The sequence below is a fragment of the Sebastes fasciatus genome, chromosome 23 (genome assembly GCF_043250625.1).
Source record: "Sebastes fasciatus isolate fSebFas1 chromosome 23, fSebFas1.pri, whole genome shotgun sequence".
Taxonomy (NCBI): Eukaryota; Metazoa; Chordata; class Actinopteri; order Perciformes; family Sebastidae; genus Sebastes; species Sebastes fasciatus.
The window spans coordinates 4,326,382-4,342,771 of record NC_133817.1 but is presented as its reverse complement, the minus strand read 5'-3'; the positions used below and the strand labels follow the sequence as shown (position 1 = coordinate 4,342,771).

General features: G+C 38.5%; 1 protein-coding gene across 1 annotated transcript in view; it reads left to right on the top strand.

Annotated features, from left to right (window-relative positions):
* The first annotated feature begins 4,306 nt into the window (after positions 1–4,306).
* The window catches only part of lrig3 (leucine-rich repeats and immunoglobulin-like domains 3), a 28,238-nt gene continuing 16,154 nt past the window's right edge, over positions 4,307–16,390 (top strand). Inside the window, exons 1-3 of the mRNA XM_074625251.1 lie at positions 4,307–4,760; positions 11,085–11,156; positions 11,250–11,324. Coding sequence (XP_074481352.1) covers positions 4,570–4,760; positions 11,085–11,156; positions 11,250–11,324 — 338 coding nt within the window. The 5' untranslated portion in view covers positions 4,307–4,569. The remainder of the gene's footprint in view (positions 4,761–11,084; positions 11,157–11,249; positions 11,325–16,390) is intronic.

The window sequence follows — 16,390 nt, the reverse complement described above, 5'->3', positions numbered from 1 at the left end:
TCTGGAGTTGGTTTCCAGCGTGAGGCCTCGGTAGAGGAGACCATGAGGAAGCAATCAGCCCATCGATGAGTGGGCCTGTTGGGACGGTGTGATCCCCCACTTCTACTCTCCCGAAGTCCTGCAGGAGTCTGCAGGGATCTAATCAATCACTACAAGCCGGCAAAATACCCCTGCATGCCATTCCTGCCCCAGATTCCTGCTAAGTTTAGTGTTTTTGTTTGTTTTTTCCCCGCTGAGAAGTCAGCACGCTGAAAAAAACACACCAGATGCCTTCAGGAAAAGTATTAACGGCAGCATTGATCAGCTAGTGGGACATTTTCTCTTTATATGGTTAGTTATTCAGCTGCGGACGAGAATTTGATTTCATTATGTTCCTGCCAGTTTATAGTAGATGAGCCAATTGGATTCACGCCACATGGCTCTTAATGTTAAATTGATTCATTTGTTCAAATTAAATTAAACCGCTCCTCCTCGCACAAATAGGTTTAAATTAATGATTTAACAAACCATAACAGCGGTAAGTGGAAATAAAGTTTTCATTATTTTTTTTCAGGAGGATAACATTAAACCACTTGGCGTATATTATACGTTCTATCCCGTAAGTGTAGAATCGATACGCTGTTCAACAGCCCAGTTCCTTTTCTGGCACAATCCAATTTATTGACAACTTTTAATTAAAAAAAATGACTGAAGATAGAAGCAAAATAGAGCAGCGAGAAACTGTTGCATGCTGTGTTTTTGCCATTATAAAATGCTTAATAGCTGCTGGAAGTGGCATAAACAATGTTAAATAAAACAATAGAGTAAACTATTATATTAAATGTTAGAATATCTGTGTGCAGTCTCCTTTTGTAGCTGCCCATTTGCTCTTTTTTTAATACAAATGAGTTGCTATACCTGACCAACGTGTGAGTCTCACACCTCTAAGAGCAGCTGTCACAGAGGCAATAAACCATTCGCAAGACAGTGTTCGAAAACACAATAGAATTGCTTATCACCCATCACCTGCATCGTAAGAGCAAAAAAACAGCCTCATACCAAAACAATTCAGTCGACTGATGTCTGCTACTGATGGATGGTGCATTACTTAGATGTTTATTGTCAATATAGCCAACCATAGCATTAATATACTGTTGCCAGTTAGTTTATTGTGATCAGAGTGACTGAATAAAAGTACCCCAAAAACACTACAAGGTTTTCACTTTAAAATGTACTGAAATGTAAAAAGTAAAGTGTAAAGAATTGTTCCTTTCAGAGTGCTTATTATATATAGACAGTATCGTATCGTATTGTATCTTATCCTGTCGTGTCGTATGGTATGGTATTGTATCGTATGGTATCGTATGGTATGGTATGGTATGGTATGGTATGGTATGGTATGGTATGGTATGGTATGGTATGGTATGGTATCGTATCGTATCGTATCGTACTGTATCGTATCGTATCGTATCGTATCGTATCGTGTTGTGTCGTGTCGTATCATATCGTACTGTATCGTATCGTACTGTATCGTATCGTACTGTCTCGTATCGTATCGTATCGTATCGTATCGTATCGTATCGTATCGTATCGTGTTGTGTCGTGTCGTATCATATCGTACTGTATCGTATCGTACTGTATCGTATCGTACTGTCTCGTATCGTATCGTATCGTATCGTATCGTATCGTATTGTACTGTACTGTATCGTACTGTATCGTATCGTACTATATCGTATCGTATCGTATCGTATCGTATCGTATCGTATCGTATCGTGTTGTGTCGTGTCGTATCATATCGTACTGTATCGTATCGTACTGTATCGTATCGTACTGTATCGTATCGTACTGTCTCGTATCGTATCGTATCGTATCGTATCGTATCGTATCGTATCGTATCGTATCGTATCGTACTGTATTATATCCTATCCTATCCTATCCTATCCTATCGTATCCTATCGTATCCTATCGTATCCTATCGTATCCTATCGTATCCTATCGTATCCTATCGTATCCTATCCTATCGTATCCTATCGTATCGTATCGTATCTTATCGCATCATATCTTAATGTAACATATCGTATCGTATAGTATCGTATCCTATCCTATCCTATTGTATCCTATCATATCCTATCCTATCGTATCGTATCGTACCGAATTGCATCGTATCCTAACATATCACCATCCTAACATAACCAATTTGCATTGCTGATGTCTAGGAAATCTCTAGTTAGAAACTAGATAGTCGTTAAGGCTGTTTGTAAGAATTTAGCATGGACTTCCTGACTTTCATCTCTGTGTGTGTCAACAGATTAATGACCTTGTGTCCTCACTGAGAAGAGGAAGTGCCAGCGGACAGTGAAAGTATGACCTTGGTCAACAGGAAATTGTTGAACACTTTGCCTGGAGGGCGAAAACCTGGCTCATCTGCATGGCCATGAATATCCCATGAAGGGCCTTTCAATGTGGAAATGACAAAGAGCACACACCTTTTTAAATTGCAAATGAGAAAATATCAGTCAGCTTTCAAGTGTATAGAATGTCAATTAAAGCTTCTGTTAGTGGCTTTGCCTTTAAGGGGAATGAGGTTGTTTTGCGTCCTACAACGAGGCCTTCTGTCCAATTAGCACTATTCATGAATTATGTGCACACTGATTCCAGGTGTGAGGAAACGATCAATTAAACTACTTAAAAAAAACCTATAATATTCTATTATAAAATGTTAAATAAAAACTATGTTTTATAAAACTCTTCAACAACATTACTGTTGGGTTTAATTAACCGATGCTCCAGTTAGGGGATTTTTGCAAAAACAGCCGATACAGAAAAACAAGAGCAGTGATGGAAGAAATACTCAGATCGTTTACTTATGCAAAACTAACAAGACTACAATAGAAAATACTCTATTGTAAGTAGAGAAGAAACGATAAGTCAGTTAATCGAGTCGATCGACAGAAACTTTAATCGTTTAATCATTTAATTTATTTGTTTTTTTTAAGCCAAAATGCCAAATATCCACTGGTTGCACTTCCTAAATGTGAATATCGTTAGTTTTCTTCAGCCTATATTTGATAATTGACTGAATATTTTGGGGTTTTACAGACAAAACATTTGTTTAAAATGTGTCAATTTTAGCTCAATAAAGGCTGTCAATTTTTTATTTTTTTTATTTTAATATTTTTATTTTTATTTTATTTTTTTAAAGCAGATTACCCTTTGAAACAAAACTTTTTTTTAATTTTTATTTTTTTATTTTAATCTTAATTTAAATTTTTATTTTTATTTTTATTTTTTAAATTAGATATCCATTTGAAACAAAACTTTTTTATTTATTTTTTTTTACTGAAATTGGTCTTCCTGGTCCAAATCCAAATATGCAGGATCCAGATGCAGCAGCATGTTATGTAGCTGCTCTGTTGGATTAAAGTATTTAAACTAAACTGTAAATTTATTTATTTAATTTTTAATTTTTAATTTTTAATTTTTAATTTTTAATTTTTAATTTTTAATTTTTAATTTTTAATTTTTAATTTATTTTTATTTTTATTTTTATTTTTATTTTTTAAAGCAGATTACCCTTTGAAACAAAACTTTTTTTATTTTTTATTTTTTTATTTTAATTATTTATTTATTTATTTTTAAATTAGATATCCATTTGAAACAAAACTTTTTTTTTTTTCTGAAATTGGCCTTCCTGGTCCTAATTCATGCAGGATCCAAAGACAGCAGCATGTTGTGGAGCTGCTCTGTTGGATTAAACTATTTAAACTATAGTGTACATTTATTTATTTAGTTTTTTTCATTTTAAATTTTAAATTTTTAATTTTTAATTTATGCAATATTTATTTTTCTTATTATTATTTTTATTTATTTTTATTTTTATTTTTATTTTTATTTTTATTTTTATTTTTATTTTTATTTTTATTTTTTAAAGCAGATATCCCTTTGAAACAAAACTTTTTTTCATTTTTTTTTTTTTTTACGGAAATTGGCCTTCCTGGTCCAAATCCAAATATGTAGGATCCAGAGGCAGCAGCATGTTGTGTAGCTGCACTGTTGGATTATATTATTTAAGCTATACTGTAAATGTATTTATTTATTTATTTTATTACTTTTTAATTTTTATTTTTTAATTTTTAATTTTTAATTTTTTAAAATTTTTTTTAGCAGATATCTCCATTTGTAATAAAACTTTTTTTTTTTTCAGGATCCAGAGCAGCAGCATGGATGGACTACATTACCCAGGCGCTCTTGTGATCCCTCCCCCCTCCTCTGCATACCTCTGCTGTGCGCTCACGCTGCGCTGTGTGGAGATCCTGCAGCACCAGTTGCCCCGAACAGCAGCAGAGAGGCAGAGAGAGGCAGAGAGGCGCACCGCACCAACAAGAAAAAGTTTCTCCACAGGAATGGGCAACTTTCAGAGGATCACTTTTCTTTTAAATTCCACCTTCAGAACAACGGATTGGATATAAACTACTACTGCACCAGATTTGGGATTTGTTTTGGTGATTTCTCTCTTTTTTTGGGGGATTGTTTGCTGCTCTTCATCTGGTGGTGTTTTCTCTCTCGTGTGGCCAGTGGAGGGGTCAGAAAATGTGTTCCTCTACGCAGGCTTTTGCGAGGTTTGCTGTGGTTTTTCTGCTGTTTTTGAGTCTCCATGGTGGATCTGCTGTTAACACAAGGACGTGTCCACCTCCATGCGTCTGCATTGGAGAGCTTCTGGACTGCAGTCGGCTGAGAAGAGGACAAATACCAGAAACCATCCCAGAATGGACAGTTCAACTGTGAGTCCACTTAAATACACCTTTATTACTCTCATGCATAACTGTGTTATTCTTCATTTAATGGTTAACATCTTTTCACACCTCTGAACAAATTGTTTTGTTTTACTTTTGGGTTGATCCACATTCCAGTCCTAGTGAAAATGCACCACTGCACCTGGTGTTGCAGAAGAAATCCACTTTTCCTTGATTAAAACTTATTAATTTATTCATAAACTTTCTGCACAGCTTTTCTGCCTCATCTGAAGCTACACAAATGGCAAAAAGTCATGAATTATATGTCTTAATAGGTTTTATTTATTGTATTAGTTCTTTGCAGCATGCATGTCAGACTTCTTGAAGGCCAGCCTTTTATTACTCTCATGCATAATTGTGTTATTGTCACATTTTTCACACCTCTTTGCACTTTAAGGAAACACACAGTTTTGGTTTACTTTTGGGATAATCCACATTCCTGGTGTTGCAGAAGAAAACCCATTTTTCTTAGATTAAAACATATTTATTTACAAACTTTCTGCACAGCTTTTCTGCCTCATCTGAAGTTACAAAAATGGCAAAAAAGGATCTGAAAATCATGACAACTTAAAACACCAAGTCATGCATTATGTGTCTTAATAGGTTTTATTTATTGTATTAGTTCTTTGCAGCATGCATGTCAGATTTAGGAAGGAACACATACTTTTGGTTTACTTTTGGGATGATCCACATTCTAGTCCTATGTGGTTTTTGCAGAAGAAAACCCACTTTTCCTTGATTAAAACTTATTTATTTATTTATAAACTTTCTGCACAGCTTTTCTGCCTCATCTGAAATAACAAAAATGGCAAAAAGTCATGCATTATGTGTCTTAATAGGTTTTATTTATTGTATTAGTTCTTTGCAGCATGCATGTCAGACTTCTTGAAGGCCAGCCTTTTATTACTCTCATGCATAATTGTGTTATTGCTACATTTTTCACACCTCTTTGCACTTAAAGGAACACATAGTTTTGGTTTACTTTTGGGATGATCCACATTCCAATCCTGGTGAAAACGCACCACTTAAAGAATCTGGTGTTTACAGAAGAAAACCCACTTTTCTTAGATTAAAACTTATTTATTTATTTATAAACTTTCTGCACAGCTTTTCTGCTTCATCTGAAGTTACAAAAATGGCAAAAAAGGATCTGAAAATCTTGCCAACTTAACACCAAGTCATGCATTATGTGTCTTAATAGGTTTTATTTCTTGTATTAGTCCTTTGCAGCATGTCTGTCAGACTTCTTGAAGGCCAGCAGGGAAGCACAAGCAGCTCTTTCAGTGTGTTCTTTACACATCAATGTGCTATTGTCAGTCCCCTCCAAACCCTTTTCATTAAAGTGCAAATACTTGTGAATAAATCTTCCCAGCATGCCTGCAGGTAGTGCTTTGAAAGTCATGCATTCTCGTGTAACATTGTAGGATATAAGTAGTAATAGTAATGGTGCCAATACTAGTTTTAGTAGTAATAACAACACTATATAGGCCAGACTCCTACGTCTCCCACATAATTGCAAACTAAAAGGCCTCCATAATGTTTGGTTTTGACAGTGTGGTTACATCCACATTTGCATTTTTTGCAATGATTTGCTTCTTCAGGTTTCGTCTTCACACACACCTCGAGGCCCCTCCAGAGCCATAAATCAGATGCAGTCTGTGTGTGTGCAGCCTTTTTGGACTGCTTCCTAAAGTAATGTCTCCATTACTCTCCTTGTTTGCCTCCTGGCTCCGTGAGATGAGACGAGAAGCTGCCTGAGCTTCGGCCTGTTGAAGCAGAAAAACACAACTTTAATGGCATGTTCTTCACTGTGTGTTCTCCTTTTACAGATAATTATGCTTACTGGATCTTTATTGCTCTAAGCAGTACTTGATTTTTATTATTGTACTGTGTATGTAGAGCTTGATCCACTGCCTGGTCGAAGCCGTTGCCCTGCAGTTGGATTTTTCTCAGTCTAAAATGTGCTGCTCTGGAAACTTGACATTGCCAGAGAAAACAGACCCAGCCTGAGCCTCATAACCGAGGGCCGGCCTTCCAAAGAAAATGAAAAAAAAAGTTCCACATGGGGGGAAAAATTCTTTTCACTCTGGCATGCTAATTTACGAGTGGCTCTCCAGCACATCTTAAACCCCTTAAACCGCCCGAGCCTTTGTTTTCCAGCACCCCATTATTTCTGCTGAATTAGCAACTCCAGAGCCAGCGATGGTACTGATTAAGGAGGAGCGTGGAGGATTAGTTTGAAACAAACTCACAGAGAGAAAACGGGGGGAGGGAGGAAGAAGGAGAAAGTAGGAGGGAGAAGAAGAAGAAGAAGAAGTGGGGGATTAAGCCATGAGTATCTGGGAGGTTGTTAAAGGGGAAATAGGCTACAGATTTATGCCCAGATTTAATGCCTCGGCACTTTTAAGAGTTGGGCACGACTGTAGTTTTAATTTGAAAACAATATGTGCATTCATTTTCGGAGAACTTTGAGTCACAATGACATCATTTCTCTGGAAGAGTAAACAAACTCCCTTTAAACTTTTACAAACATTTATTAGATGTGTTGTGTAGCTAAAGAACTACATTTATTTGGCCAGGTACCACTAATGCTCAGTGAAAAAGACAGGAAGGAAACCAAGATGTGAAAGATAATAGGAATCCTTGGGGTTTGTGTTACAGCTAATGCTAATATACCAGTAGCTACTTACCTAAGACAAAGAGTATAGAAGCAAATAAAGAGACGAAACTCCGGTGTTTTTTTGACAACAGCCCCTGCCGCCATTTTGGACTGAACACGCTTATTTTATTTACAATATGTTATTGTTCAACACAGTCCATCTCTTGCAGAATATGACAATAGAATAGAAATAATTTTGTTTTACTTTTGTACAGCACTTTTTATGCATCCAGTATTCGCTGTGTGTAGCGTTGCTGCTGGGAGCTGATGTTGAAATGGAACCAACAATTGAGTTTCACTTCTTTGCAATATACGTTCTTTGCCTAAGATTCATGGGTTGAAGGGAATGGTCATAGGAATTTGATGTTTTTTTTGGACTTAGAGAAGGACATTTATTTAATAATGCTCAGTGAAAAAGACAGGAAGTAAACCAGGAGGTGGCTGATAATATGAATGCTTAGGGTTTGAGTTATATCTAATGCTAATTTACCGGGACGTTAGCTGCTTAGGCCTTCCTAACATTCCCGGGTTGAAGCTACCAAGCAATCCTAAACTAATTTAGTGATAAATAGATAGAGACTAACAACGAGGGGAAAAGACGAGAAGAACAAGAGTAGATAACGTTATCAATCCCGTTTGCATCACAGCTAATGCAAAATTACCGGTACGTTAGCTACTTACCTAACATTCCAGGGTTGAAGCTACGTAGTAATCCTATGTCATTAAACAATGTGTAGCCTACATTAAGGGCAAAATACTACACCATTTAATTTAGTGATAAATAGATAACTGAGTCACAGAATGACATGAAACACAGACACTTCTTAGCTTACTTTAAAGGTCCCATATCATGCTCATTTTCAGGTTCATACTTGTATTTTGTGTTTCTACTAGAACATGTTTACATGCTGTAATGTTAAAAAAACTTTATTTTCCTCATACTGTCTGCTTGAATATACCTGTATTTACCCTCTGTCTGAAACGCTCCGTTTTAGTGCATTTCAAGGGAATTGCAACACAATTGCGTCGCTAAGCAACAGTTTGGGTCCATGTTTACTTCCTGTCAGCTGATGACATTCACATACACTGCAACAGGAAATAAACTGGGACACATTTAGAATGTTTACGTTTAAAATTGTGTCAAGGATCTAAATATTGTATATTTGTGACATCACAAATGGACAGAAATCTTGACACCTTGTTTCAAATGCAGAGTTTCTGAATACGAGCTGTGTGTATTTCCCTGTGAATTGAATGTTTTTGTACTTTCACAGTATTTATATAGGACTTATGCCTGCTTTATAATAAAAAAACTTTTTTATAATATGGGACCTTTAATGAAATCTGCTTATATGTCCCCATTACCGTAATCTAAAACATTACTGACAGCTCTGTGTAACCCTAAAGTGTGGCTCATTTATTCCCTTTTCAGTCTTTGATAAGAAAGTGGTGCGGTACATTTTCACCCAGACCAGCAGATACCGGCCTGTACGCAGCACGGCGTGTTATCTTGCTCCGGCTCAGAGCCCTCTTTGTGAGGGAAGTGGAAGTGTCAGAGCTACTTATGGGTTTATCTAAAGGGAGTATGATGATAGGACACCTTTCCCATATGGCCCCCAGCGCTGGAACTACAACAACAAAAAACAACAGCATGCTTGGAACGAAAAGGAGGAGGTTCGCTTTAGCGAGGCTGAGAAGTAAAAACTCTGGTTGAGTGGTTTATGAAACTTTCCACCAAAAGGACAAAAACAGGCCCCAGAAAATTCGACAGGGGTGTTTCACAGACGCATGAAAGGCCTCCCTCTCGCTTTTCCCGGCATTGTGAATACATTACCAGTTGATAGGTTCTTCCCCTCCTCCCAGAGCTCCTTGATGGATTCCAGATGAGGGAGGTAAGGAGGAGGAGGAGGAGGAGGAGGAAGGGTAGAGGGTGAGGGGGTGTAAAAAAAAGTGTCTGGCACCGCAGCGTTGATCGTGCGCAGCACCGTCAATAACTCCACCGCTTTATGGGCGCACGAGGCTCCGCTTGCCAGACTCCTTGAGCTGATTTTCAGGCTCCTTTTCAAAACCAAAAACAAGAGTCTCACCCCCAGTGAGCTGCAGCCAAGGACCGCTTCAGTCCAAGACCAGGATCAGACGAGTTTGAGTCGGGCTCAGATCCGAAATCACCTACTCAAGACTACAATAAGCAATAACCAACATCTTTTGAAATCTACAAATACTGTTTAAGAAGTTTTTTTAAAATGTGCAAAATGCTAGTGGAGTTCTGATCCACACATTTCGGAGATTTGAGGTCCTGTAAACTGTAAATGCGAGACAGAAACCAAATATCAATGGAAATCCATAAATCTGTTAGATTTGGGTTTGAAGGGTTTAAAGTCAAAGTAGGAATGCGGTTAATACAAGTCCAGGCACCAGAAAAGAGATCTGGTCCAGCGCTGAAACCTCGACTCCAGCATTTTTATCGACTTCCCCTCTCGCCAGGTTTTCGGCCTCCTTTCAGCACAAAGAGAATCTCGCAGCGCAATAACTTATCAGCTTGTCTGTTTTGGCTCTGCGTTTCAGCAGAGAGAGGTCTGGATCTGAAGTGAGCTGTTTTGGCATCCACGAAGATCTCTTCTGTGTTTTATAAGGAAAAGGGTGAAAAGCAAGTTTAACTTGTAGGCCCTTTTTTTTGGTGGGCTGGAATGGGAAGCAGTTTGTTTTGGAACTTTTTCATTTTGCAAGAAAACTTTTACTTTTAAAGCTGAAGCCGGCGAGATCAGAGCAAATATGATTTTATAAAAAGTTATTTTTATAAAACGGTCGCTATATCCTGACAGTAGTACATGAAACGATCATGTTCCTCTGTGTCTTCCTGTGCTCTTAACGGCATCTGTAAGATTTCACAGACCGGAGGAAAACAAGCAGTCAGAGCTGATCTGAGGTCTGCTGTCCAGCTGCCGTCTCTGAGCAGCTGTCAATCACTCCCGAAATCCGACCAAACGGTCAAACTAGGCAGCGCTGATCAAATATGAATCAATATTATGTTATTTCGTTAATGTCTATTTCTCTCCCCAAATGTTCTCAGAATCATCTTGTAGTGCACGGTTTAGCTGTAAAATGAGAAAGGTTGTGACGCCGCCGCCAGCACAGCCAATAGGAACGCTCTCTCTCTCTGAAATGACCTGTGATTGGTCAAAGTCTCCCGTCACAGACTAGATTTTCTAAATCCTGAAAACAGAGCCATGAGGAGGAGCAGAAGTCTAGTTTTCTCTCAGAACACTTGAATTACAATACGCTGAAAGGTTATTATGCCCAATGATGCCAAACATATACTGCCTACTGTTACTTTAATTTAGAACTAGTTGAACTACTTTGTCTCATATTCAGCTTTTTCCACCACACCTCCTTTTAGTGACGGTGTGTCAGCCATAAATCATGTTCCTGCTTATTTTTCTGACCATTCTGTTTCATTTCATCGCCGCAACTTTCTCACCGTTTAATTACTTCTCTTTGATGCACGTCCTCTGTTCGCAGCGTCGAGGCACAATAGCACAGAGCATTTGTATGTAATTATGTTTGACCCAAATGGAAGACTATAGCAGCTGAGAAACACAATCCATGGTGTATACTTTCCATTTAATTTATCCTTTTCTTTTCTTCCTTCACAGGGACCTGAGCCATAACAAATTGCAGGTGCTCGACGGCACTTTGTTTTCCAAACTACAACATCTAAGTGAAATGTAAGTATGCCTTTATGTTCTCGGCGCTTTCTGGAGTAAACACAGGATTGTCCTGCAGGTGACGAACTCTTTTCTTTCTCTCGATGTGTACAGAAAGCTGAACCACAATGAACTGGATTCAATACCAGATTTGGGCCCTTACGCTTCAAACATCACAACACTCATTCTGTAAGTAAAACTTTCTCACTTCAGCCCGGTCCGGAGGGTAATCCTCCGCCCGGAGTTGTCATTGCTGGTTAAAGTAGTGAGCTGGGAAGTGGTTCCTTCTCCCCCTCCTTCGTTCGTTCCCTCTAGAGAGCAAACCTTTTTTGGCTGAGCCGGTTCCCAGACGGGGCAGTCTGAGACATGGCAGCCAGCCCCAGACGGGTCACATGGTCAAAGACAAAATGCCATCAACAGAAATGGAAATGTTTTGTTTGGTGGCTGCTGGTGTATTTTTAAACCTGGAGGCCGTGACGTGACGCTGGAAAGAAAGAAAATCTGTTATGAGAAAATCCAAATTTGGTGATTTTTTTATGTGGATGGATTGCGTGTTTGTGTGTGGCCCCTTCATGGGAAATGAATGGGGGTTAATCTGGAAACAAGGCTCTGAGTTCCTCTCTAAAGAAGCCAATTAATCCCAGTTTTTCTGTGTGTGTATATATATATATATACGCAGCAGAAACATAACCAAACGTGTCTCACAGTGCTCGCCTGTTACTGTGAGATCATTCAGGGTGAAACCGTTTGACTTGTCGTATTCCATCATGTTCAGACTCTAACTCAGAAAATCCCTCGGCCTATTGTTGTGCAATACGTGCTTTCAGAAGAACACCAGATATTAGTGTGTGAAACCTCAACAATTTTATTTGCCTTCTGTGGCGTGTCTCTCCGACAAAAAAAAACCCGACCGACGTGAAGTTATTGTGGAAGAATGCATCCGTCTCCTTCGGCTCGATGAGGCGTATTCCTCCATCGTGCCTCAACACGACGCTCTGCGGCAGCCGCGGGACATGCGGCCATCAGACAAATTTGTTTGCACGTTCGGCGCGGGAGTGTCGCCTCCAGCTATGAGTTTCAGCACAGGAGGGTGGGCGGATTTATTTAAAGCTGCAGTTATAATAAGAATAACTTTGTTTTAATCATATTTGAGACAAATAATCTCTGAAAAAACAGGTACTTCTGCCTCCTTTTAGTGCTCCTAATGGCATTTGTAAGATTCCACCGAGCCCGAAGGAAAACAACCAATCGGAGTCTCTAACGCAGCTGTCAATCACAGCTCGTGAACTCCAGTCAAACTGTCAAACTAGGCAGCGCTGATCAAATATGAATCAATATTATGTTACTGTAATGCCTATTTATCACCTCAAATGTTTTCAGAAACATCTTGTAGTGTACTGTATATAGTACAGGATATAGTGACAACTGTAGCTTTAAGGCGAGCACTTAAAGGTCCCATATCGTGCTAATTTTCAGGTTCATACTTGTATTTTGTGTTTCTAATAGAACATGTTTACATGCTGCAATGTTCAAAAAAAACTTTATTCTCCTCATACTGTCGGCCTGAATATGCCTGTATTTACCCCTCTGTCTTAAACGCTCTGTTTTAGTGCATTTCGACGGAATTGCGCCGAAACTGCAACAGAATTGCGTTGCTAGGCAACAGCTTGGGTCCATGTGTACTTCCTGTCAGCTGATGACATTCACATAAACTGCAACCAGGAAATAAACTGGGACACATTTAGAATGTTTACATTTAAAACTGTGTAAAGGTTCTAAATATTGTGTATTTGTGACATCACAAATAGATAGAAATCGTAACGGCTTGTTTCAAACGCACAATTTCTGAATACGGGCTGTGGGTATCTCCCTGTGGATTGAGCGTTTCGATACTTTCACAGTATTTATATAGAACTTTAACCTGCTTTATAATAAAAAAACATGAAAATCACTTTTTTTATAATATGGGACCTTTAACATCTCAGATATCCTATTTCACTGCATTATTTGAGGGTTATTTTGTATATATTTTTATGCAAGTGTCCCTACTGCGCGTGGTAACTCGGATTTGATTATTTGGTCCCCATACAAATAAACACCTGGCTTTGTTCCCTTAATGGTTAGAAAGAGGTCACAGGTTCATCCGCCACAACTGCTATGCATGTGTGCTGTCCAAGTACCATTGAGCAACTGAACTTATTAAAGTGCAGAGACCCTGCACAGATTCCAGACTTTCTCCAAACCATAATTTCTCTGTTTGATTTGTTGTTCAGTTTGGTTTTACCCAAAGTCATCCATGGTAGCTCTGCCTGAACACACTCCAGACAAATACTGCACTGAGTTTTTTGTAAAAAGAGAACTTTGATTTACAAAATAACATGAAACACAAATAGAAGATGTCCTATTGTATACTCTCAAGGGTAAACAAATTCCATTGAGAGTTAATGAACTACATTTAGCTACACCTTTGCTAAACCACGGTCACTGTGACCCACAATTGATATACTATATAATAGATATATAGTGTAACTACCTAAACTTTAATAACATTAGCCACCGGTTATACCAGACTAACTAAGGCGGTAGCAGCAAAACCTGTGAGTTTACTGAACTGATGATGACTTCAAATGAAACTCATGAGCTTGTTGTTACGACATGGGAAGTCGTGTACACGATACACTTGGCGTTCAAGTGCAAACATATTATAAAATTACGAAGAAAAACCCTATATGACTAAATTACAACATAATATAAAATACTAGAGGACGTTAAAATTAGGAATCCCAGTGGTTTGCATCGTAGCTAATGCTTATTTACTTCTAGATAATAGCTACAAGCCAGTAAGCCACAGTCATGTCATCATGCTATTCCCCCAAAATTGCTAATTCCATGGTAATTTAATAAAAAAGACGTGACTGACGTTTATAATTTTAAATTGTATGTTTTGCGTTGACCATTCAAAGTTGCTATTTTGCTAAGTTGATGTTGTAGTTTGGCTAAACTCTGGTCAAAGTGGTCAAAGTGGTGTCATCTGTGCCGCCTTAACACACTCCAGATAATGATTATTTTTCAAAGCAGCATTCATACTGTGCAATATTTTCAGGTGGAATTTCATTTCATTCTCACTGTGCAACATCAACGTCTGTTTATTGTCAATACTGTATATACTGCTCCTATTTTTATACTTCCTTCTATTTAAATGGTTCATATTTTGTTACACTTTGTTTAGCTCTTTTTTTACTGTGTTAGCTGATGCATCTTGTTTTTTGCACTATCCCCTTTGCTGCTGTAAACTGCACATCTCCCCACTGCAGGACTAATGAAGGAATATCTTATCTTATCTTATCTTAGCAAATGTCACAGTAAATAAAAGCAGTTTTAAATTGATTACAGTAAAAAGTATTGGCAAAGCCTTTTCAGTCCCTGAAAGAAGAAAATGAACACTGCCTTTTTTGTGTTAAAGGATCACATTTAAATATACAGAACTATGGTCATTAGACGCCACATTGTGAATCCATCAAACAGTCTTTTTTGGCTGTTTTTTGGACGTCAGGAGGATAATTCATTTCAAATTAGTCAAAGCAATATGAAGAAAAACAGCACACACTCAGAAGAAATTGAAATTCACACTTCGCCTTCACACACACAGCGTTCGTTGGCTGCCGCCCTCCTTCCTTCAGATTAGGTGGCGCAGTGTGATTTTTCCAGAATTTCTTCTCCCTCCTTCAGTTTCTTCCGAGCTGAGAGGGTAGTAAAGAAGAAGTAAAAAAAAAAAAAGACCTCGGGGGTATCGAATAGCACTTATTCAAACAGCCAGTCAGACATAGCGGCAGCTCTCGCCGACTTCTTTGACCTCGCAGCTCCGAGTAAAAACAAACGGCAATAACCCTGCAGCTGGTAGTAATTGAGTCGTGATCATCTTAATTAATTGAACAATTTCCCAGGAATTTATGGAAGGGGGTAAACCCCACCGCTGCTTAAATCCCTCTGCCTATGTTCAGGGGGGGAGGTTCAACAAATGACCTGGAGATTCCAGGTCTGATTAGGTATATTAGGAGGGGAACCTCTTGTGGTATGTGTACGGAAACCTTGTTGAAGATGAGAGTTACAAACCAAAACAGTAGCGATTATAGCAATAATCCGTGACGTTTTCATAACGTGCGATAGGGATTCAACTAGGGCCGCAACTATTACGTATTTTCATAATCTGTTGGTTGTTTTTGTTGAGTATATTTATTCTTTAGTCTATTTTAAAAATGCTTTTCGCAGTTAACCAAGGTGACGTCAGCTGTGGAAACTTAAATTTAATCAGCAGAAATGATTAAGAACATGTCATAGTTTGAAGAAACACCACAGTAAAGTGGGCTCAGCAACAATAAAAAGACACATTTTGAAAATAAGATGCATTTATGAACATACATAACACCCATAATTGACGTTTTTCAGTTTGCAGGCAACACAGAAACATCAATATTTTTACAGCTCCCCTGCCGTTTCACGCGAAGGTCCTTCAGTTCGCACGTTACTATTACGATCCCCCCCTTCCGCTTCCCCTCCGCTCCGACTGGGAGCCGACACGTTAGAGATGATCAGCCATCTGAGTGAGATATGTGCATGAGTTTTTTAATATGGCGTCTCAACAGCGCAACAAACGCAGCCCTGGTTTTCATTACAGGCGCCACTGCAAAGAGAGAGAGAGAGAGAGAGAGGGAGTCATCGGATGGCTTCTCAAAACTCTGTTCTTTTTCCAATAGGAAATACCACACACACGAACGCACCACCACACATATGCACACACACACACTGAAAAAGCAACTTTCCAGTTAAAGAGCGTTAAAAGCGTTAGTCGCCGCTACAAAAACTTCATCATGGATCTTTGAATCTTACACAACTTTGTAAAAGTGGTCAGTTTGACAGACTAAAATACTGGTTTTGTCAAAGAGTGCTGGCAGGTAGGAGTCTGTGTGAAACCCACACCATGCTTTAGTGCAATAAGCTGGTAATAAAAAAAAGGCTTTACCCACTCACTCAGTTTATGAATTCAAGTTTTAATAAGGTTTGGAAAGTCTGGAAACGTGCAGATAAAGATCTTTTTAGTTAGTTACACTGACTTTATATCATGCATAGCATAGGAAACATTTAGTGTGGTTGTGATCACAGCAGCACGACAGCATAGAGCATCGTCCTGGGTTCGCTTGACAAAAAGTCAACAGGATTTTTCCATTGGGTTATTACAGAAAATAAGCTTTGTGTCA